The 23,670-nt window shown below is 45.3% G+C and overlaps 2 protein-coding genes across 3 annotated transcripts in view; both read right to left on the bottom strand.

Moving 5' to 3' along the window:
- The window catches only part of LOC135808924 (uncharacterized), a 72,102-nt gene extending 59,729 nt beyond the window's left edge, over positions 1-12,373 (bottom strand). Inside the window, exons 1-3 of one of the 2 annotated variants that reach the window (XM_065322172.1) lie at positions 11,829-12,373; positions 7,873-8,041; positions 6,433-6,624 (exon numbers count right to left, since the gene is read on the bottom strand). In XM_065322172.1, coding sequence (XP_065178244.1) covers positions 6,433-6,624; positions 7,873-8,041; positions 11,829-11,899 — 432 coding nt within the window. In that variant the 5' untranslated portion in view covers positions 11,900-12,373. The remainder of the gene's footprint in view (positions 1-6,432; positions 6,625-7,872; positions 8,042-11,828) is intronic. The other variant, XM_065322173.1, reaches the window with a different exon arrangement.
- Positions 12,374-13,446: 1,073 nt separating this feature from the next.
- The window catches only part of LOC135808923 (N-lysine methyltransferase SETD6-like), a 17,573-nt gene continuing 7,349 nt past the window's right edge, over positions 13,447-23,670 (bottom strand). The window contains exons 3-10 of the mRNA XM_065322171.1: positions 23,606-23,670; positions 22,791-22,992; positions 22,498-22,605; positions 20,986-21,084; positions 17,701-17,796; positions 16,056-16,089; positions 15,264-15,318; positions 13,447-14,579 (exon numbers count right to left, since the gene is read on the bottom strand). The exon at positions 23,606-23,670 is cut by the window's right edge and continues 138 nt beyond it. Coding sequence (XP_065178243.1) covers positions 14,393-14,579; positions 15,264-15,318; positions 16,056-16,089; positions 17,701-17,796; positions 20,986-21,084; positions 22,498-22,605; positions 22,791-22,992; positions 23,606-23,670 — 846 coding nt within the window. The 3' untranslated portion in view covers positions 13,447-14,392. The remainder of the gene's footprint in view (positions 14,580-15,263; positions 15,319-16,055; positions 16,090-17,700; positions 17,797-20,985; positions 21,085-22,497; positions 22,606-22,790; positions 22,993-23,605) is intronic.

Raw genomic sequence — 23,670 nt, 5'->3', positions numbered from 1 at the left:
AAGTAGATGGAGAACAAACTATTCTCAAGCCATCTATCCATCTCTCGATTTACATCAGTAATGTCTGTGGTGCCTCCTTTGCACTGATGAGGCCTTTATGGCCGAAACAACTTGCAGTCTAGGGTTATTGGGAAATGCTCGGCATTTCAGTGCATGTACTTGTACGCGCTAAGATCAGTAAGGGCGCCGACCCCGGTCATCCCATCGAATTTCAATGTCCACGACAGTATCAGAACTTGAAGTACTGTGCACATTGGAAACTGAACAGCATTCACCTCTCTCCACGTTTTCTCGTTTCTCAGAAACAGCGAGTTAGCAATGGAAAATGTTCGCGATGACCATCATCAGGCAGGAATACAGTAACGCTACAGACCTAGGGACCGTCATGGGTTGGGTGCAATGGTTATAGTCTTGTGCACCATGAGTCTGGAAACGTCTCCATACACCAGCCTAGATACAGGCCCGCACCCGATTGGTTTAGAGTTACTTTCAGTGTTAGCATGCTGCAGCCGGGACTAGAGTTACTTTCAGTGTTGGCATTCTGCAGCCGGGACTAGAGTGTTAGCACGCTGCAGCCGGGACTAGAGTTCTTTTCCTTAGGCCACGCATACTTTTATCTACTTGGTACGTTTCTCGTCGGCAAATTTTAACGAAAGGTACGCGGGCGGGCCAAAAAAATCAAAGAAAAAAACAAGACCATTTTCTACTGGAAGGTTCAAACTGTATACATTTTGTATGTGTCCTTCAAACAAGACATCGCGTATACAGTACTAGTCCCATAGTACAAGATTTTCATTACCGCTATTCATCAGCCCACAAATAGCAGGCAAAGTGCAACAATATGAGTATAAAGCTTGATGACAAGATGGCAAAGAGAACATACATGTATCTGCTATTGCATCAACAAACGCTTTCGTACTTGTCTTTTCTATTTCGTTACTTCAACGTTCTTATGCCCGCTTCGTTAATAAATTTGATCCCATTAATAAAACTCGTGCCTCCAAGCCCCTCATCTTTTCCTCGCCATGCGTCCATTGTTTGGATTTCTGCTTGTGCAAGATCTGCACGACGTCGCTTCGCAGATGCCAGCTGCCACAAAACTTGTAACACTCGCGGTATTCCTGGGACCCGCGAGGCTCAGGCAGCGAAAGACTGAACTCATCGTCGGTGCAACCTTCATCGCTGGGAATGCACGAGGAGCACTCCTTTGCTCCTGTGGACAGTGTGTTGCAAAAGCATACGATTTTTGACTAACGCATCTAGCTGCTGCAGCATGTGCAACATACATACATCGACTGTACAAGTATGAACCTTTTTTTTCTTCCGAAATATTTGAAAACCTACACGTGTGGTGACGAGAAACATAGAACAAACTATGAAAGTCGGTGTAACGAAACTAGGGCTCAAACGGTCACGGTTTTACCCCTAACGGTTAACTGCTAAGCTAACAGTCGGTTTAACGGTTATAACCTATAAGCCGAGGCAATCCTACGGACTCTTTTTAACCGTATATTTGACTATACCCATTCAAAAAAATGTACCCTATTCAGTACAACGCACACATATACATTCTCTTGCATGCTCATTCATACATACTCTCACACCAAGAGACCAGATATGACCGAGTTGACAGCCCAGAAATTGCGTACGCGTGCGACAGCCTGCGAAAGTGCAACGACCTGGTACTTGAAAAATTGAGTGAAAGGTTACTGCGTAACCGTTATCTTTATCGGTTAACCGTTAATTCTTCGTAACCGGTCTGCAACCGGTTAATCAGACTAACCGTTTGAGCCCTAAACGAAACCACAACTGCTTGTTTCTTCTGTCTGTGTAGGGCAAACTATGAAAGTCAGAGTAACGAAACCACAACTGCTCGTTCTTCTGTGTAGAACAAACTATGAAAGTCGGAGTAACGAAACCACAACTGCTCGTTCTTCTGTGTAGAACAAACTAAGTGTGACCTTACCTTACGGTAGTCATCGCCGTTGCCAAAGCCGAGACCTGAATTCAAAGGACGCAAGTAAGAACAACGTCACATATATACCCGGTTTTTGCATGCACTCAATCCAACGTAAAGAACGGAAACAAGCAATGCTGGTGATCTGGTAAAGACATTTCTCCCAAACCACGCAATTCAATATTGATTTAATATTGACTTCCGAAATATTTGAAAACCTACACGTGCTTTTATTGCTTTTTAACGAAAGTTAGGTCTTGATTTCTTGATGGCTCCAAATACAATTATTCACATTCAATGTGGTGCAAACTGATCTGGTGCCGTCCCTGCATGCCCATATTGTATTCCTATTGTATTCCTAATACACACTATTGTACCCCTAATACACACTATTGTACCCCTAATACACACTATTCTATAGTGTTGAAACGATCTCACCGGGTACTCGTTAGCTAGCTCGCCAGAAACTCGGCTCGTTTGAGCGGCCAGCTCGTTTGCACTAACGAACACCGTACACCGTTCTCCGTACACATGCACATGGCAGTGCGTCTTTGTGGTACACTCTCACAACACCAACACACAGAAGTCTCTGCTGAGAGCACGGTGGGTCGGCAATGTCGGTACCAGGGAGTATAGTAGTACAATATTGTACTACTCCCTGGTCGGTACCACATTCTGTGGAATGAAATCCAAAATCGGAGCGATTTTGCAGCGTCTTAGCGCAAATTGTTTCGAGTTATCCACAAAGACACAAGCTTTCCAACTCTCTTCGGCCATTGGAAAGCGTACCATGTCGACCGGGAGTCGTAAAATATTTTACGACTCCCTGGTCGATCGAGAGTCCAGTCCCGCGCAAAGTGAAAATCACTCGCAGTTACAGTGACTGTATTCCTGCACGACACTTGAGCTGTTTCAGTTGTCGTTGCAGCTTTGGTGGACTCTACTGATGTCTTGTTCCGCATCTGCTGACCTGTCGCAGGATATGCTTCGGTCACCTCTCCATTCGAGTGAAAGTTACGCTCAGTCGTTTGGAAGTTTTCTCCCGCGATGCAGCGAAGACCAGGGCTACTTGCAATCTTTGCAAAACGGTCTATTTTTACAAAGGCTACTCAACGACGGCGCTGAAAAGACATCTCGACACCAAACAGCAGTCCGAAGTGAAGCAGCAGCAACCCCAAATGCCGGCGGTGATTATTTGAACCAGCTGAAAAAATCGAACTACACTGTAATTACTTGGAAAAAAAGATATTCAAAAAAATCATATTAAATTTTGCCACATCAATGAAACTCGTTAGCTCGCTCGATAGCTTGCTCGTTAGTGGAACGGATCGTTCGTTTGTTATAGATACGCTCGTTTCAACACTACTATTTTATCCCTAATACACACTATTGTACCCCTAACACACACTATTGTACCCCTAATACACACTATTGGACCCCTAATACACACTATTGTACCCCTAATACACACTATTTTACCCCTAATACACACTATTGGACCCCTAATACACACTATTGTACCCCTAATACACACTATTTTACCCCTAATACACACTATTGTACCCCTAATACACACTATTGTACCCCTAATACACACTATTGTACCCCTAATACACACTATTGTACCCCTAATACATACTATTGTACCCCTAATACACACTATGGTACCCCTAATACACACTATTGTACCCCTAATACACACTATTGTACCCCTAATACACACTATTGTACCCCTAATACACACTATTGTACCCCTAATACACACTATTGTACCCCTAATACACACTATTGTACCCCTAATACACACTATTGTACCCCTAATACATACTATTGTACCCCTAATACACACTATGGTACCCCTAATACACACTATTGTACCCCTAATACACACTATTGTACCCCTAATACACACTATTGTACCCCTAATACACACTATTGTACCCCTAATACACACTATTGTACCCCTAATACACACTATTGTACCCCTAATACACACTATTGTACCCCTAATACACACTATGCAAACACTCTGTGAGTGACCTTCCATGTCTGACAGGGTTTTCGATGCACATCCGGTTTAGCTATGTGTATGATTGTACGGAAATCATCCTTGAACTGAATTCTGCAAGCCCGTCCTGGACCTAGCTACAGACAGTAGTTGCTGCATGGCTCTGTGTACGGTGTCCCTGTGCTTTATTGGGAAGAAATATGCACTGCGCATTGTGCAAGAATTTGCTGCAAATGGTGGCCTACGTGAATGCTGCTTAAATAAGAATGCATCGCGGCCCGAATAGATAGTAGTAACTAACCTGGAAAGTCGGGTTGCATGTTAGGGTTGGGATAGGCATAAAACCATCCATAGCAGCCTTGGCTCTCCAAATCAGCTACGCTGTCGCTGGTGAAAGTCACCTAATACATTCAAGCACAAGGGTAAGCAAACGCATTTTTTTCTCCTACACATGTACTGTATCCAATGCAGTTGCGTAATGTCCACCACTTTCTGAGTATACATGTACTTCATATGTTTTTTGAAGCCGCAAGAGAAAGAGGTCTGTCCAGTTGACTTTGCCAATAATGACCTAGGATATAGCGACAACTCGCGAATAGTGACACTTTTTTTCGGTGAAAGCTCATGTGCTCACACTCATAGTGCCACAGTTTTCCAAATATGGTCACTGCATACAGTTTCATGGCACCAGTAGAATAACAACAGGATTATTGTGAAACGAATACAAATATTGACTAATCGAATATTCTTTCTGTTAACGAATGAACGAACGAATATTCTTTCGTTTACGACTGACATCTAGCATCACTATGTGTTCATGGTTCATGTATTTGAAGATGGTTTCATGTTGAAGGAAAGAGCATAATCGTCACAGGATTTCCAGGGGTCTTACAGTACGTAACCGTATAACTGGAAATCCGCAGATATAGTCACGCAGAAAGAAGTACTGTTATACTTGCAAGTATGAGCCTGCGCACGCGAAAAGGCTGCTTAGCTCCCTGCACACTGAACTGAGAAAAACACGTTTGAAGTTGCACTTCAAATTTCCGCGATTTCGAACCACTTACACAGATTTCAAGCGGGCTTACGCTAGGAAGCTGGCGATTCCGTAGGATTTCGTTTGGTTTCCGCGACAGCCATCACACTCAGCTGTCATGCATATCCTTTTCACAGATCAAAAATTGGCCCACGCATCGTCGAGCAACATTGATTTTCACGAATGGGTGTACTGTATGCACTGAATCAGCGCTTTTTCAACACACTTTGAAAGTCAGTTTGAGTTTGATCCTCCTTCGTTACGCTTCAAGCCTTGTCTTCGACATGGCCAGTCGTCGTTGGTTCACGGTGGATGAGACACTAGCTGCTGTACTTCCTGGCGACGATGATGAATTTACTGGCGATGCTGCTGATGTTGGCAGCAGCGGCTATGATCACGATTCGCTAGCCGACAACGAAGAATTTGCGATGCTGATGAGGAAGAGGACGATGGCGAGAATTTGGCGAATTTGGCATGGATACAGTATTCGTATTCGTTCGTCGTAACGAATATTCGTCCGATTGAGCTTATCCAATGAACATTCGAATATTCGGAATATTTCTTTCATCAGTTTTTGACTAACTGTCCACCAACGTAACCAGATCTCATACAGTCAGCGAGTGCGACAAAATGGCACAAAACTGACAAAGGAGTACTGAGACATTCGGCGACCTGACACCTAGCTCCAACACTTCTCCAAGGCACAAACCAACAACCTTCCAACTTGGAACGCTCAGGTTCGGAAAGGTCCAACTAAACTTGTAGTTAGTCTTACTAGTTTCGTCATCATCCAGTAACTTTCAGCATTCTTTGTTGCCGTGATGCGTAGCTCGTGCTCTTCTTCGTTGCGCTTTCCTTCCCCTCTTGGACCTTTCCGAACCTGAGCCTTCCAAGTTGGAAGGTTGTTGGTTTGCGCCTTGGAGAAGTGTTGGAGCTAGGTGTCAGGTCACCGAATGTCTCAGTACTTCTTTGTCAGTTTGTGCCATTTTGTCGCACTCGCTGACTGTATAAGATCTGGTTACATTGGTGGACAGTTAGTCATAACTCGTAACATTTGTCCTCCTTTTTCACGACATGATTTAATAGGCTCACCATCCGAGTTAAACATTTCTTTCGCCCCTGTCTTTTTCTAAATTAATTTTGTAAATAAATTATTGGATGCTCGGTGCAGACATTATCCATAAATTTCCTTCTTTGTACTGAGATTATGCACAAAACTCGTAAAAAAAACCAAAGCAATGATTCCACCTGACTGCATTTGACTTCAAAAGATTACTTGCAGACAAAGGCAAGAGGATTGGTGAGTCTTTTGTCGACACCGCCCGGGTCAATAGTCAATAACTCCCTTGTCACGACTACAAAGTACAGATAACACAGGGACACACTGGAACAGGTACTAGTAATCAAGTAGAGATGCAAAACTATACTTACTTTAATGATATTAGACGGCACATAACTAACTGCTCCGTCCAGGTCATGGAAGCATGTCAGTTTTTCGAAGACATGAATAGGTGGGTCAGGACCGGGGCCAAGACCCAGGAATTGAATTCTATCCTTGTCACAGCTGGTGGTTCTGCTGTCTACGAGAGGACAGTTGTACAGCTCGATGTACACATACCGGTCCTGCAGTTGCCGTGAGTGCGAGCAAGTGAACACACACATGCACAGACACACATGCGCACACATACATGCACACACGCACGCACACGCAAATAATAAGCCAAATATACACACGTACACACACACACACACACAAACACACGTATTGAGGCTTGTTTCCTTTTGAAAAATCATGTTATCTCGTGACACCTACAACAAGTAACTGTTTTGTAGACGACTCATTTGAAATCGCAATGACACAAAGTGGAGGTAGGTAGCTGAGTCCAAAGTGTAACCATGGTAACATGATTAGTTTGTACTGGACAGGCACTGCATGTGCAGTTGCATGACAGTGCTGAGATAGGACAATACTACAGCCCATTCATCGGAAACTGTCCTGCTGGCTTTTGAAAGTCCGATTTGGGCCGAATTGAGGATCAAACCCTACTTTAAATCTCAAAAATATGGGTTTTGGATGTGCTTCTCCATACATTTTGCCATGGCATACCTGTCCCAACTTTGTAAAACCTGGCTGAATTTCTATTTCCCTGTTCTTGGACTTTTCTGGCCTCAGATATGGCTAGGAGTAATTGCACGGGTCACACCATGCAGGATGTACTGTTGTTTTCACGATACCTACAACGATGTGCGAGAGACACCAAAAAGTTAGGGTGCCAGTTTCCAATGAATGGACTGTAGTACACTGTAGTAGCTTACAATGACCTGAATCTGATTCACCCGTAACAGGCTTTTTGCAATAAATAACATCGCCGCAAGTATACATGTACGCTGAAATTGCAATTGCATCTCCAGGAGTTGTAAGACACTGACACGGCAAAGCATTGCATGTCACCTACCAGTAATTCTAGGATCCCTTGATCATTCGACAGCAAGAAATACTTCATGGATGTCACGCCTTGCTCAGCCAAGTAGGCAGGTAGCCATCCTTTTAACGTTAGCAGCTAAGAAGTGTTCCAGAGCTCCAAATTTTGGTCAACGGTTCCCTCATTTCGTGACCGGTCCAAAGCCATAAATACTCGTCTTCGCAAATGTCACCTCTTCTTTCCCTCCATATACGCCTTTATCTTATTGGGCTAAGTTTTAAATAAATACAAACAAACAAACCTTTTTTTAAACCGTGCTGCTACCGGTGACTCATGTGTTTGCTCCAGTTGGGCAGTTATAATGGAAATGATGCTCCATGAAATATTTAATTATCTTCCGACGCCCCTGACACTGCAAATATCATAATGAGAGACCTACTGCACTTACAATAGACGTTTCAAAGTCAAATACGCAGGTCATATCGTCATAGAAACGATCGGCAACCGTATCACGGGCCGCCGAGAATGCGCCAAAGAGGAGAGAAGTGTAATCTCCACTGGTCAACACTGTCCCATTGCTTAGCTTGCACTCGTACGAACCGGTGACAATAAAGCATCTGAAGTCACAGACAAGAATGTGTACGCGTGCACAATCCTCTTATGTGCAGTTTTGTCACGCTCTTCGTATTCACATACTGTAAAAGCCATATATACATATAACGAAGTGCTAACTCTAACGAGTTAACGAGGATAAATCTGTCGTTAAAATAGAAATCGTTATACAGAAATCGATACATATACATTCCTATTGAGCGTTGAGAATGAGTGAGAATCGTTACCTTTGGTGCACGTAAACTAGTCAATTTTGGTAAATCGTTCTATATGCGCCAGATTTAGAATAATGGCTGGTTTACAGTAGGGTACCCTGTAAGAAGGCCCTAGGCCTAGGCCTGTGTTGATTGCCCTATTCAATATGTAATAATAATAATAATAATAATAATAACACACACACACACACATGTACACACACACACAGGCACACATGCACAAACACCATTTGACCCGACCATGATGTGACACCCATCACCGGAGGCGATGAGAGCGATGCTACAGCAGAAGCCATAGCATACCAACCTGTGCTGGGATTGCACCATTCAACAGCTTGCACGGCTGAAGAATTGACCACCACTATTCAGCCTGGTCTACACCACACAGCTATGAAATGGCTTTTTCTGGCCAGTGAATCCCTAATTTTTAGTCTTTTTCTTTTTTTCCCCCACACACATCACACCATATACTCCGGTATGCACTGGCTGTTGGTAACCACCCAGGGGAATGAAAGAAAAGTCAGGAGGAGTCGGAGAAAGAGAAGAAAGACGTGTGTGTGTGTGTGTGTGTGTGTGTGTGTGTGTGTGTGTGTGTGTGTGTGTGTGTGTGTGTGTGTGTGTGTGTGTGTGTGACCATAATCGTCGGGAAATCGAACCCCCAACCTATCGATTGGAAATCGCTGCATATGCCACTGCACTATATGGGACAACCATACACACACACACACCGGCACACACGCACACGCACACACACATACACACACACACACACACTTAACAAAATACACGCTGAGCAGTTGATAGAAACATTGGGTTAACGTGAGACCATAGGTCGGTGTTGTGGGCTTGCCTCACCAGCACAGGCTTGCTTTGCAGCCCCTACTCTCCCTGCTGTTTTGTTATTGTATACTCTGTTGTCTTCTCCCCTTCTGACGAGTAGGTTGTGTACTTAGTAAAAAAAAATGGTATGCACTTATTAGTAGGGGATAAGCAGAATAATAATAAGATTAGTACAAAATAGAAAAAATACATAATAGTACTTGAGCAAGGTTCCCAAGACCAGGCTGTGGGTGAGCCAGGTTGGTGTGACTGTCAGGACTCTGATGCAGTGACAGGCAGGTTACAGTAGCCATTGTCCTGGCTGTACTGCTCTGACTCTAAGCTCACATTTCCAGTACATGTCAGGCTAGGCTGATACTGTACATGTAGTGTGACTACTGGTTATGATTCTGCTCTAGATGCAGTAGATGTACAATGTCATGTACACCACTGTACTATTAAGTATTAGTGGGCTCTAGACCAAAGACATAGATCTCCTGTACTGTATCTTTAACGTTAGCACTATACATGTATCAACAAGAGGAATAAGAAGAAGAATAACTCTTTGAACACAAATTGTGACATTGGCCAATCACACTAGGTGGGATGTTGTAGGCTGTTGGAGACCACACAAGAAGACAGGATTGGCTATCAATGACAATGCTTAGTGTATGTAGGTTATTCCTATGGTGGCACCGATGATATCATCATACATATCCGTCTCAGTGGCACTGAACCAGTTCTTGTGTGCCACCAGGTACACGTCTCAGTGGCAAACCAGTGGTGTGTGCCACCAGGTACACCCAAGCCAAGTGATGACGTATTCACATTGCTACAGCTAGAGAATGAACTGTACACAGAAACATGATATTCATGCTCACCCCATGGAACGGGTGCAGATAAGACCTTACTGCTCTGCCTCCTACTGTCCTAGTTACTAACTGCACAAAGCAAACTACAATGCGTAAGCAAATTGCACTGTCACTATCGATTGCCATTGCACAAACTACTGCACACAAACAAAAAAACTGCACTATCATTACTGTCTGCTAACTACACTGAACAGACTCCTGCACTCCTGCAGTGACACACCGTGCACCAGACTCCTGCAGTGGCACATCATGCACCTGACTCCTGCAGTGACACACCATGCACCTGAAACATCTGATGTCATGTCATGTTCAAGTATACTGTAGGAAGAGACAGGGCCCTGTAACACCTGTGACATTAGAACTTGGAAGGCTGGAAAGAAGCACCTGAAAAAGCTATGAAATCCTGCCCAGCTTGCCTCAGCGCCCAGTGGCAATTCCACAGACTACATGCATCTCTCTCTCTCTCTCTCTCTCTCTCTCTCTCTCTCTCTCTCTCTCTCTCTCTCTCTCTCTCTCTCTCTCTCTCTCTCTCTCTCTCTCTCTCTCTCTCTCTCTCTCTCTCTCTCTCTCTCTCTCTCTCTCTCTGTCTCTGTCTCTGTCTCTGTCTCTGTCTCTGTCTCTGTCTCTGTCTCTGTCTCTGTCTCTGTCTCTGTCTCTGTCTCTGTCTCTGTCTCTGTCTCTGTCTCTGTCTCTGTCTCTGTCTCTGTCTCTGTCTCTGTCTCTGTCTCTGTCTCTCTCTCTCTCTCATACACTTAAAGCATATATCAGACACATGTGATTGATTCTCCAGACCCTCCCATCCTCCCCATTTCACCACCACAACCACCACGACTGCACCCACAGCATGCTGCAAACCCAACTCAAGTGATTTCCATATTTCCCAAGCTTGGAAAGTTACCTACAGCATCAGGCAAAATTTCACAACTGAAACGTTCACCTGTGTAGAGCTGAAACCGAGTCGTTCAGCCATGCACATAATACTTCTTCAATTTCTCCTAATGCTCTCTTCACAGTACAGTAAAACCTGGTGTAAGCGACCTCTGTCTTTAGCGACCACCTGCTCTTAACGACCGTTTTCCATGCACGGACAGTTCTATACAGAAACTGCACCGGATACAGCGACCACCTGCCTTGCGCGACCAGCGACCGACTTTTTGTGTACCAAGTGCCATATTAATTATTATTGGACCTGCACACAGCAACCAAAACTAACCAAAAGTGCCATCTTGGCTGGCAGAGTTGACTGCAACAGGGTTGAAGTGCGCTCTGAAGCAAGTGGATGCAGTCAACTGAAGTCACAGTGCAGAATGCGCTGCATGCACTCCAGTGAGGTGTGCTTTTTATTCTTTATAATCTTTTATTGATTCCCCAAAGGCCGAGGCCTAAGTCGAGGGGGTCTCGTTTGCCTGCATGAGAGTATTCTATGCTCCACACCTGTCAATATGAGTACAATGGAAGTACAATCATGCACATGTATGCATAATCTGATATGCCACGAATGTATGGGACCTGGTTCTAAAGACCACCTGGCTTTAACGACCGCTTTTGCTTGCACCGTGGGGTGGTCGCTTAAACCAGGGTTTAGTTGTCTAATAATACTAGTTCCACCTTAGCACTGAGCTTTTTTTCTCAACAAAAAGAAGATTATCGAGCAGTCGTGCACAGCGCGCGCAGTCCTTTATCAAACATCATTTCTATAAAACTTAGTTCTGAAATATATAATAATATATGATACGTGTCTGACGGCCGGACAAACTGTCAACATCTAGTCTAACGAACGGTAACACTCAATGCCCTACACTTATTCGGAAACGGAACGACACACACGCAAACACAAACACACAGCTTTAAATGCATGGGGTGGCCGGCCATAAGTGGACTCTTACGTGCTTTGTAACGGTCCGCTGATCAGAAGAAGAGCGAAGACAGCCAAAGCGGGTAGTAGCGAATTGACCATCTTGGATGTCTGGATGGAATGCTGCACTTGCACCTGGAAGAGCGAAGGAAGGTTTCAAGACACTCTCCCCTCTCCTACTTCATGCGAACACCAACAGGGAGTTGTAGAACTAAAGTTACTTATACGGTCCACGGAGCTCTAGGCTACTGCCGTACACTGTGGGTGATCCACCGAAGGCAACTCGTCAACGCTCTTTCTGTGTACATCAGGGGCGCCATGGTTGCCAGGAATTGCATTGGAAAGGTCAAGGCTCAAGCTCACTACGCGTCTTCCTCGACACACACACACACACACACACACACACACACACACACGCGTACACCACAAACAGTGACACATACACACACACACACTCACGCAAAAGCAACCGAGACGAGTGTAGACCTACTCCTTATCAGCCCAGCGGATGACCACCGCAGAGCAGCGACTAGATGGCAGCACGCTCATCGTGATCCAGGGAGCGAATCTAAAACAAATCGTCACCTTGACTTCCTCCATGACCTGTTCGACCAGAACAGCAGAAGAGCTCAGCTGATGTGGTAGACTACAATCTAGTACTCTCTACACTACAACTTTTACAAGTCTTCAGTCAGTCCTGATCATGATAACGGGAACCCAAGTGTGCAGTCTTGACGAGTAAGTAGTCAGTGCAGTAGATCTACTCTGAGTTTGACTTAGTTTGAGTAGCGAGCTCAGTAGACCCACTCAGTGTCTGACTCAGTACCAGGGAGTAGTACAATACAATACTTCTTGTACTACTCCCTGCTCAGTACTACAGTAGGTCTTCAAGGTCTTCCGGTAGTCTGTCCCTGCGAGCTGCGGGAATTTCCGGAAAAACTCTCGAAAACTTGCGCAAGAAAGTGCGGCAGAAAACAACAAAAAAGCGACGAAAAGTGCGGAATGATGCAGAACTTGCCAGGAATTCGCGGAATTATTCACAGAAAATTGCGGATTTGGGCCAAATCACGAAATTTGTTGCATCGTATCTACTCGGGAGTAGTCCGAGTCGTACTATGCAAATAACCTACAGGATCATGGAAAGCACTGCGTGAAAAGTGCATAAAAAAGTGAGATATAGTGCAGAAAACAACAAAAAACGCGGAAAATCGCGGATTCTGCTGAAAATCGCGGGTTTGGGCAAAAATCGCGAAATTTGTTGCATCCGTGGAATCGCGATTTCCTGGAGGGACAGGGTAGTCCAATGCTATTTCACTGGTACCCATGGTACTGACGGAGCTCTGACTTGCCTGTCACCAAGGACCGGGCACACATTCTATGCGTAGAGCTCGCCCTTCCCTAATCCGGGCACCTTACTTTCTGACCCATCTGGTCATCAAAATTGGATTTCCAACGAAAAACGGCCGCCAAAACTACCGGTATTAATTGGCATTACAAGTGTTTACTCGCATACATGTACACGCATGTACGTAAGTACGTACGTGCGTGTACATGTATGTTCTGAAGTCCGGGCAATTCCGGGCCCAAGGTACGGACAGTGCTCGGTCCCAAACTGCCCGGATTAGGGGGCTTTCACTGTTCTACCAAAGTAAGTTATAATGCAAGGTGACACAAAAGAATGAGAACAATAATTACTGTCTGCAGAGGCATTTCCAAGGAAATATGACTGGAATAGAAGTGGAGCAGAGCAGACCTGCGATTACCAAATTACGTTCAAACTGCAAACAAGAAAAAATAAAATCACGGTTCGCATAGACTCGGCTGGAGGCCGGGTTTCCGCATCCGTAGGAACACCACCACCCTGTGTAGATCAAGTTGCAGAATTTTTTTTTAAGTACCGTAAATGAGAACCGGTAATAATATAGCAGCATCATTGGCAGCAAAATGTATGTTGATATTATACTCTCACTGCAGAAGAACTGATACCAAACAAGAATGCTCATAATGGAGCACTTCAAGGGCTCCCCTCGCTTACAGGGCGCTGAAACCCCATGCTGGATGAGGACAAGTAGCGAGGTGCCGACAAGCTCTCCGCAAAGCGATTCCCTGCAGAAGAGTGATCACTTGATCCTCTAGCAGCAGAGCTGCTAAGTCACACATGCTAGAGTATGACTTTCCGCAAGGTGGCTGGGCCCCGTACGCAACAAAACATGGCCTTGTGAACCATCTGTTCACACTACTCAGGGACTCACCAGCTTAGTCTCGGCTGCACATGTTTACAACCACCCAGTCAGTCTCTTGTTGATTGCGGTGCATGGTAGCACTAGATATTGACATGCACACCATGCACAACACCTTCACTTCAGGCCTGGATATGTAGCTGCCTGACACCTGCCGAGGCACGTATCAACTTGACTGCGCTGGATTGACCATGCCTTGGCAAGATTGTTTGGCACGATAATGGTTAGCTGGACACCCTAAATTCCTATCCGCATAGAGTGGGTGTTAGCACCTGCTTCTGTATGTCGTTGCTGTAGGCATCAGAGATGGGGATAGGCATTGCGCCGTGGTACTTGTATAGGCCATTCCTGATCTTCATTGGCATCTGATGTGCTTTGCTTTCTGGAGGTGACGCAGTACAAACATCTGTTCCCAGCATGCTCGCACTGCAGACAAACGACGCCGGTCAATGCTACCGCGTGATGCTGAGTTGGCAGCTTTGAGTTGCTCCTCACACTCCGTGTACGACCAGGCGTAGCTCTTGAGTTGCTCAGAGCACGCCCTATACACACCCACCCACCCACCCACACACACACACACACACACACACACACACACACACACACACACACACACACACACACACACACACACACACACACACACACACACACACACACACACACACACATATATGACTTGTACTCCCAGGCTCAAATAAATCGTGTCATAGGCACTGATGAGAAAGAAGAGTTCTGAATTCCTTGACTCAAGGATTGGAGAACCCTTAGATTTAGAAGTTTCTTTCTCACCAGTGTCATGGTATGTTAGAGCACCACGACAGTGTACATCGGAATAGAACAGACAAGACAGTTACCTATGCACGCTCTACACTTGCTGGGGGTAAAGAGTATAGACAGCATGCTGCTTTGTTAGAAGCAGACACTATGCACTGGTATCTTGAAGTGAAATTGGACAATTAAATTTCACACAGACGCACACAGACACATACACAGACAGACACAGACACAGACACATACACATCCCCCCCCCCCCCCCCTATGAAGCCGAGACCTCTGGTCGGCGAAGCTTAATGGGCCCCACCACCATACTCCATCATTCACCCCAGTGTCTGGAGATATGTGGATTTTGTAGAAAAAAAGAAAAAAAAACACACACACACACACAGACACAGACACAGACACAGACACAGACACACACACACACACACACACAGGGAACCTACCAAGTCAGAATCTTTTTCGATTCGCGTGCATTCAAGGCATTGTCATCAACTTCAACTGCAAAGCAAAACAGACAAAATGTAATGAGAGCAATGGATAACACAAGCTGCAGTCTCTTCCAATCAACTTTTTTTTTAAATTTCCACAAGCACTTTCATTACCTCTTTAGGAGGATACAGGCGATACAGTCGAGTTCTAATCAGATATTATCCCTTGGGTATCAGAAAAAACACGTCATATTACTAGTGGTACTCTTCTCCAAACTTGGTTTCATTCGAATCAATAGCGAGGTGAACAGCTGAAGCAAATTCTTTGTCTCAGCAGTGACACGCTGCGCTGCTGTACCAGCACTCATGCATATATACAGTGGAGAGAGAGAGAGAGAGAGAGAGAGAGAGAGAGAGAGAGAGAGAGAGAGAGAGAGAGAGAGAGAGAGAGAGAGAGAGAGGGGGGGGGGGGGAGAGAGAGAGAGAGAGAGAGAGAGAGAGAGAGAGAGAGAGAGAGAGAGAGAGAGAGAGAGAGAGAGAGAGAGAGAGAGAGAGAGAGAGAGAGAGAGAGAGAGAGAGAGAGAGAGAGAGAGAGAGAGAGAGAGAGAGAGAGAGAGAGAGAGAGAGAGAGAGAGAGAGAGAGAGAGAGAGAGAGAGAGAGAGAGAGAGAGAGCCACACACACACACACACACACACACTCACACACACACACACACAGACAGAGAGAATGTCATACACAGACACATGGCTGGGGATGGGGGAGGGCAAATACATAATTATGCATGTAGAGGAGGGGATGTACGTACATGTACTTTCATCTTTCCAAGTACTTACTAAAACCTGAAACAATAACAACAACAACAACAACAACCTCTTATTGGCGATGGTGCCATCGTGAGAATAAAGAATTCAAAAAACAGCAGCAGCAGAAGCAGCGGCGGCGGCAGCAGCAGCAGCAGAAGCAGTAGCGTCAGCAGCAGCAGCAGCGGCAGCAAGAACAGTAGCAACAGAAGCAGCAGTGGCAGCAGCACAAGCAGCAGCAGCAGCAGCAGCAACAACACATGCTAAATCTCATCTTCATGGTTCCTTCCGGAGGTAGTATAATATTATTACTGATAGGTGATTCACACGACGCGCACTTGCACGTTTGACAGTGAGTGATTCACGAGAAAGGTAATTGCGTGGATTTACACCCCTGCACTCGACGACAGGCACGTTTGCATGTTTTGAATGATTCACCCACCAGTTGCCATGAGTATTTCAAAGTTTCAAATTAGTGTAAGACGACAGCAAAGAGCGGTGTCACTATCTCCTAAATGCTTATTGATGCTATCACCGGGTGAACTGTACAAGCAGAAATTTTCGGTGGTGTAATATTTTCGGTATTCTCCAAAATCGGCGGTTCGGTAGAGGGAAATTTTCGGTAAAATCCGTTTTCCAGGTAAGTGTACTTGTACTACATGTATACAGCACCGGTAGTACCGAATTTTCGGTGCGTTTTATTTTCGGTAAAAATTGTCGGCACCGAAGTTACCGAAAATAAAACACCACTGAAAAGTTCTGCTTTTACAGTACATTGCACTGTACAACCACCTCGTAGATCCCAAGCTCAAAGAGCGCATCAGAAACTCAAATACGCGCAAGGAAAATGACGATCTCCTTGTGACTCCACATCACATTCTTGTCCGCTGACTTGAGCATTTCTCAAAACGAGGAACTTCTTTTCCCGATGATTAGAGAACACATTCTTTCCCATCTTTGTAATTTACAGCAAGGCAAACACTGAAAAACAAGGCAAGACATGCCCGGAAACTCTGCAGAATGCGCAAACAGTAGAACGGTGAAAAGAGCTGTGTAAAAAATCAAGTCTTGTTTCACGCATGTTAGTGTACATGTACTTCAACTACTGGTGCACGCCATGATTATCATGCCTGCGGCGGCCCCTCAGCTCACGTGCACCTTTCCGCCACGATTGTCCACTTTTCTCGTGTACAAGTAAAATACCATAGCAATGTTCCAGTGCACGTGCAATGGATTTGCTTGTCCTGTGCATCGCCTATAATGGCATAAAAAGAACAGCCGTACTCAGTTGGCATAGCACCAATACCACTCCAAGTAGTAGCTGGTATCATCAGGCAGGGGGGGGGGGGGGGGGGCTGCACAGTGATATATATGGCGGACACCTGCAAACATATTCCGCTGCCATACTGAACTGAGACAAGAGGTAGAGGTTCAATGAGGAACAAAGTGGACGTCTCTTAAATATGGCACATCTTGTACTCTTCAATATCGGTGTGGCCACAGAAGAAAGAGGAGTCATTGCAGCAACTTTCAAACCTGAGGCCCTCTTTACATGCTGTATGTAATGCATAGAAACACAAAGAGATTAGACAGTCATGTTCAGTACGTGTATACGCAGGTATGGTCACTACGGTTTAGTCCGTCAGGTACCTTTATAGTCAGTTGAAGAGCTTCATCCAAGCGGCAACTTCCGTCTTTATAAGTAATCATTCCAAGACCGCCGGTCTCACTCTCATCATCCACACCCTGGGCAATGCGACATGTGTGGTGACAATGACACAAGCCACATCAAAACCAGCACCAGCAGTAATAATATTAGTAGCAGTAGCAGCAGCATCAGCATCAGCAGCAGCAGCAGCAGCATCAGTACCAGCATCAGCAGCAGCATCAGCATCAGCAGCAGCAGCAGCAGCAGGAACGGAATAGCCACAACAGCCTGTCAGTGAGTTAGCACTCAGCAGCACACATGACCATGGTGACCGTACTGGGTCAGAAGTATAGGGTCAGTAGTATAGGGTCAGTAGTATAGGGTCAGTATTTAAAATGAAGACAGATCATGAAGTATTGTACATGTATAATGTGCCCTGTTGGAATGTGAACACAAACAGAAGCCTTCCTACGGCATAATGCTGATCGTGTTGAAAGCAAACAGCGTGTGGATTGGCAACAGCTAGAACTCACATTGTGCTGCTGCAGTTCACTGAGTAGTTACCGTTGAACAGCAGCAGCAGCAGCAGCAGCAGCACTATGTTGTGATGCTGTGATCCCATAACCCTACTTGTGCTTAATTACCCAAGCGATCAACTAGCCCACATGCCTGATCACACTAAATTGAAGGAGACCAAACTTAGTTGGTTGTCGTTCTCTCCCACACTCAACACTATAGAGGACTTTCCAATGAGTCATACCGTGCGGCCTATGAGGATTCGGGCCAAAGATCATCGAGTTCACCACCGATCACCGGACTTGAAACGGAGCTTGGGTGGCAAAAAAAGAAGACTGCACTGGAAAGAAACAGTGTTTTTCGAAAGAAGTTCCATTTTGCATACTGTAGTTTGAGAATACCAAAGGGCTGCTCGCGATCGGATGTTCCCACACCTGGATCGTCTTTGAGTTGTTATCGTTTTCCCTACGATGGAGAACGACGGAACCAGTGGATGACGGACACACGACTCGAGAACTTCGCTCCTTATGCAAATACTTCGAAGTACACGAATATTGTTCCATCACTTCGTTGGCGAAGAGAAAAGTCATGATCATCCCTGTCACCCCAGTACGTATCGAATTAACTAACTAACTTGTTCAGCTCATTTGTGGCAGCACCAGTAAAGGCGGAAACACGAAGATGATTCCGAACACTATCAACTTACTTAGTTTGTTGGGGTGCAAGGTATAGCTGGAGTTTGATGATTGATAGTGCTGATGCTGATGGTAATGACTAATGTACCCAGCTCTATTATGCACGTGCCTCTACATGACTGGTGGTGCTAGCTATAGTCTAGTACTGGCCCTGGGTGCAACTCCGGCATTATCTCTTCCATGCGAGTGTGTATGCTTCATGTTCTGCACAATGTGTATTTCCTTTGTCATGGATAAAATAATACCGGTACTCCGATCGACCTACTTGCGCAATCTTCTTCTGCTTCCCACTTGGTTGCTGCGCTGTGCAGTTCTTCATCTGCTGCGGCACATACTAGTATACCTCATCTTCTGTCTTTCTGGACAATTAGGTACATGTATTCAGCTTCTTGATCTTCTTGTGGTGAGGATCATCTTGATCTTACTTCTTGTGTAACTCTTGCAAAGGCAGTAATGGAGGACACTCTACCGGTAATCAGCAACTGCTTATGGAGAATGCCAGGTCGAGGGACGACCAGGAAAAAACAATTGCTGTATTGGATGTGCATTCATCAGCGTGTTTTAGGATCAGGACAACTAAGTTCGCCACAACACCAACTTTTTGGCTACATAGGACCAATGATGATGATGGCCGTGTTTGACTTTGTCAGCTTTCGTGCTACCAGCCACCGCATGTCAACATTGTCATACTCGTACTGATAAGGAAGAAAAACCCACACACGCACGCACACACACGCACACACACACACATGGATACACTGACAGGCATGCAAAGCAAGAGAGACAGAGAGAGAGAGTCAGGCAGCGAAAGAGAAGTGAGACTACTTGTAGGTTATGGGCACGGTGCTCCAATTTCTGCCCAGCTGAAGTAAAATCCATGTACACTATTTTCGTGTAGTGTTCATTGACGGTGCCAGCCACTGGTGAGTGACCCAGTGGTGTAGGTGTTGACATTCAGCACACATCACATTTCAGTCTCCAACGTAAATTCAGTCAAAACAACACTGCACTGCAGCAACATGGGAGCATGCTTCTCCCAGGCCCACCATGCAAGTGCAGTGTGCGCCAAAAAACAATTCCAGGTAATTCAGCAGCTACCCAAGGATGGACAGGTTCGGCAAAAACACTCTGCGAGTGCCTGACGTTTGCAAACGAATTTTGTTGACAGTTGTTGTTTCTTCCTTCGATTGGGCAAGACACGATAATGTGCCAACCCAGTCAGCAATGAGACACATACATTTGTATCCATCAGGGCTATTGTAAGACTTTAGAGAGTCCTTTGCATATGTGCTGGGGACATTCACTAAATATTTAGAGAGGCCTGGATACCCTACGCAGGGGGATTGGCTGAAAGGTCTTCATCCATAGGTAAATATGGATCAATGTACTGGGCCCACGGATTCTGTCAATCTTCTCGCGGCAACGCCTCTTCAAGGCTGGAATAAACAGTAGAGTAACTGCGGCTAGTAATCCTCGCGACTTACCGAAACTATTCACCACATCAAAGAAAAGCAAAAGTGCTTCACCACTGCGACGGCCTGCAACATCATTTTCAACCGTACACCGAACAACAAATTTTGATTCTCTTTTTGCCACCCAAGCACACTTTACCGTAGGACACGGACTTGTCTTATGGGTGATCTTTGGGTGGACACCGGGAAGGCGCCAAAAAGGTGATGTAATGGAAAGTCCTCTATAGTACTGGCACGCTTAGGGTGCATGACAGCAAGGCGTTGTCAAAATACATGCCCAAGGGTACCAACAAGGGCACAGTATGACTGTGTCTTATTCCTGTGGCACTGCCAAGGAGAATTCGAAATGGTGAAAACATGAGGGATTGTTCTATACTCCTCATCGGAGCCCCTGGAGACGTCACTGCGCCCTGAACCGTGTAGATAAACGGCCCTCTACGGTAGCGGCGTAATGATGGAGTTTGACTGCACGTACTAGACTACAAGTACAATTACATGCCTATGATTATGATGCCATCATGTACCTTACAGCACACGGTCAAGCACACGCATACATGTGCTGTGTATTATGTAACACATCTGCATGTACATAGACACAACATACCCCGTCACAGAGGAAGTTCCAGCACTTCGAGAGCATTTCCCTTGAGATACACCTGTTCTGTGAGAAATACTCTTTACACAGCCGGACAGGTAGATAGGCCTAGCATTAGGGAGAAACGCACACAAGTGAAAAAAGGCAGAGCTGCATTAATTTTTTTCAGAGTCAATAGGAAATAATAATAATTATCATTTCATAGCCGTTAAACTTTATATTTTTTATGTTTTATTTTTTGACCTTTCGAATAGATCCCGTGCATTGAGCACGTATCATCGAACATGAGTTATGTGCCTATCGCCTGCTGTCTTACTTTTATTTTTTACTTTTATTTTTTGTTTTCCTCTCTGCCCACTCTGCCTGTCTTCTGGCACATGCGAATACGTGGACTTACTGTTGAGGTAAACGCGGACGTGCGTATAATAATATAATAATAATAATAATAATGCTTGAAGCAGACACCCGTAGAAATCAGGATATACAATATCTGAGCAGAGGACATGCGAAACGAATGGGCGGCTATCTTGTAACTAGAGTAGGTCCAAGCGCCGCATGTCTTTGTACTTCCAGTGCTGCGCCAACATTACACATTTTTCCCCAATCGTACGGGAAATCACTCCTTCGTCCGCACTACGGAATTTGAGCAAAAATGGTACGGAAATACAAAAGGATCGATCAGCTGAGCAGAAGCATGGCAAGCGCAAGCTGATCGATGAGTGTCTGTGTACTAAAGCGAGTGCATGCCGTGCTGCGACTACAATCATGTAGCATGTACAAGTCACACACTGATTGTTGTGCACTAGAGTAATACATCCAGCCACAGACATGTGCAGGTCAAAAAGCACCATCTGTACACGGCAGTAGATTGTTAGTATCCAACAACAAAAAAAACGAATATGTACATTATGCATGCACAAAAGTAAAGATCCGGGCAAACAGACAGACGGACGGACCGGCAGATAGACACTAGGGGCTGAAACGAATGCTCAATGAAGCGAACGAATATTCTTTTTCCGAATACATGCGAAACGAAGAATATTCCGAATATTCTAAACCATATAATTTCCATGGATACCTAGTTTTATCCATGGTAACCATAGACCATTAACTGGCATACACCCCCCATTACAAGAGAGACATTTGAAAAATCATTTGTCTTGCTGATTACAACACATCGAAAGAGGCAAGCCTACTTATATTTTGCACCAAATAAGCTTGATCGATGTCAAAAAGGCGAGTTTCTGCACATTTACGAATATTCCTATTCTACTTTAACGAAGAATATTCTTTTTCCGCCCTGCATATTTCGATCCTTTCAGCCCTAATAGACACAGACAAACACATGCACTAACACACACACACACACACACACACACACACACACACACACACACACACACACACACACACACACACACACACACACACACACACACACACACACACACACACACACACACACACAACACACACACAAGTCGACTAGGTTGGTGATGACTGATTCAACACAACACTTACAGCGCATGGCTTGCAGTCAAGCGGTGGACCTATGGTGAAGCCGTAGAGTCGCAGCAAGTCAGAGTCATGCAGGCCAGTCGGGCCATAGGTGTTGTACACTTCCTCTCCCTGTTCACAATCATTGGTTACAACACACGGCCAAATAGAAATGGCAGCAAAATCTTCATTGCATCCACATCTAATGCAACCAATGAGAAACACAAGTTTCAGGCTCTTTCCAATCAACATTTCTAATTTCCACAAGCACTGAAGAGAATGAGAGCATTGGCACGTCCATTGATTAATTAGCTTGCCTTGTGAATAGGGCGAATGGCGCACATCTCAAATTGCCCGTCCCTGACCTCCAGCTCCGCATTGTGATTATAATGGTGATTGAGAACATCAGCCATGGGGACCATGACAGTCTGGACTGATGATGAGCGCGTGTCCGTGAAGCTGTTAGCCATTACGAAACAGGACAACTTCTTGTAAAGCTCCAGTGACTCGGCGCCAGGACTGGTCAAAGTGATAACACAGTGAAAAGAACGCAAGCAACACATTACAGTCAAACCTCTTGAGGACAAACACCAAGGGACCAATGGTATTTGTTTCGCAATAACGAGACGTCCCCAGGGGATCAAAAATAGCTGTCATCAGTATGGATGTGTTCTGATGACAGAAATCACAACTTGATTTTCGTACAGTTGTGACTGAACAACAGTATCCTGAAGGTGGACGTGTTCACAGTTGAGAGGGTATCAATATGTTTGCAAAGAGCCTGAGAGGTGTGTCCTTTTTCTGAAAATTTAAGTCGTAGTTCTTTGCTAACTACAAATATTATACGAATTTTGGGCCCGAAAGGGGGGGGGGGGGGGTGAGGCTTACACCCCGTGCAGCTAACACCCCGGAAAATACGCTACATACGTACACCCACCCACACACAGAGCACCCATGTTTGCAGACACTCAACGTCCTACCCGCCCGCGCAGGCAACCGCCCCAGCTAGCAGCAGCCAGCCAACGACTCAGTTGCCAGTAGGCGGTCAGCGTGCCAGGTTGCCAGGCAACACATGCATGATGCAGGTATCCTACAACAGAATTACTTCAAGTACATGAAGTGACTGACTTACCCAAACAGCTTCGGGTACTTCTTGATAAATGGCAGTATGATGGCATCATGTTGCCACTCCATAAC

Source organism: Sycon ciliatum, chromosome 2, assembly GCF_964019385.1.
Source record: "Sycon ciliatum chromosome 2, ocSycCili1.1, whole genome shotgun sequence".
In the NCBI taxonomy this organism is placed as follows: domain Eukaryota; kingdom Metazoa; phylum Porifera; class Calcarea; order Leucosolenida; family Sycettidae; genus Sycon; species Sycon ciliatum.
Note: the sequence above shows the minus strand (reverse complement) of the source record. Positions and strands in the feature narration are given on the sequence as shown.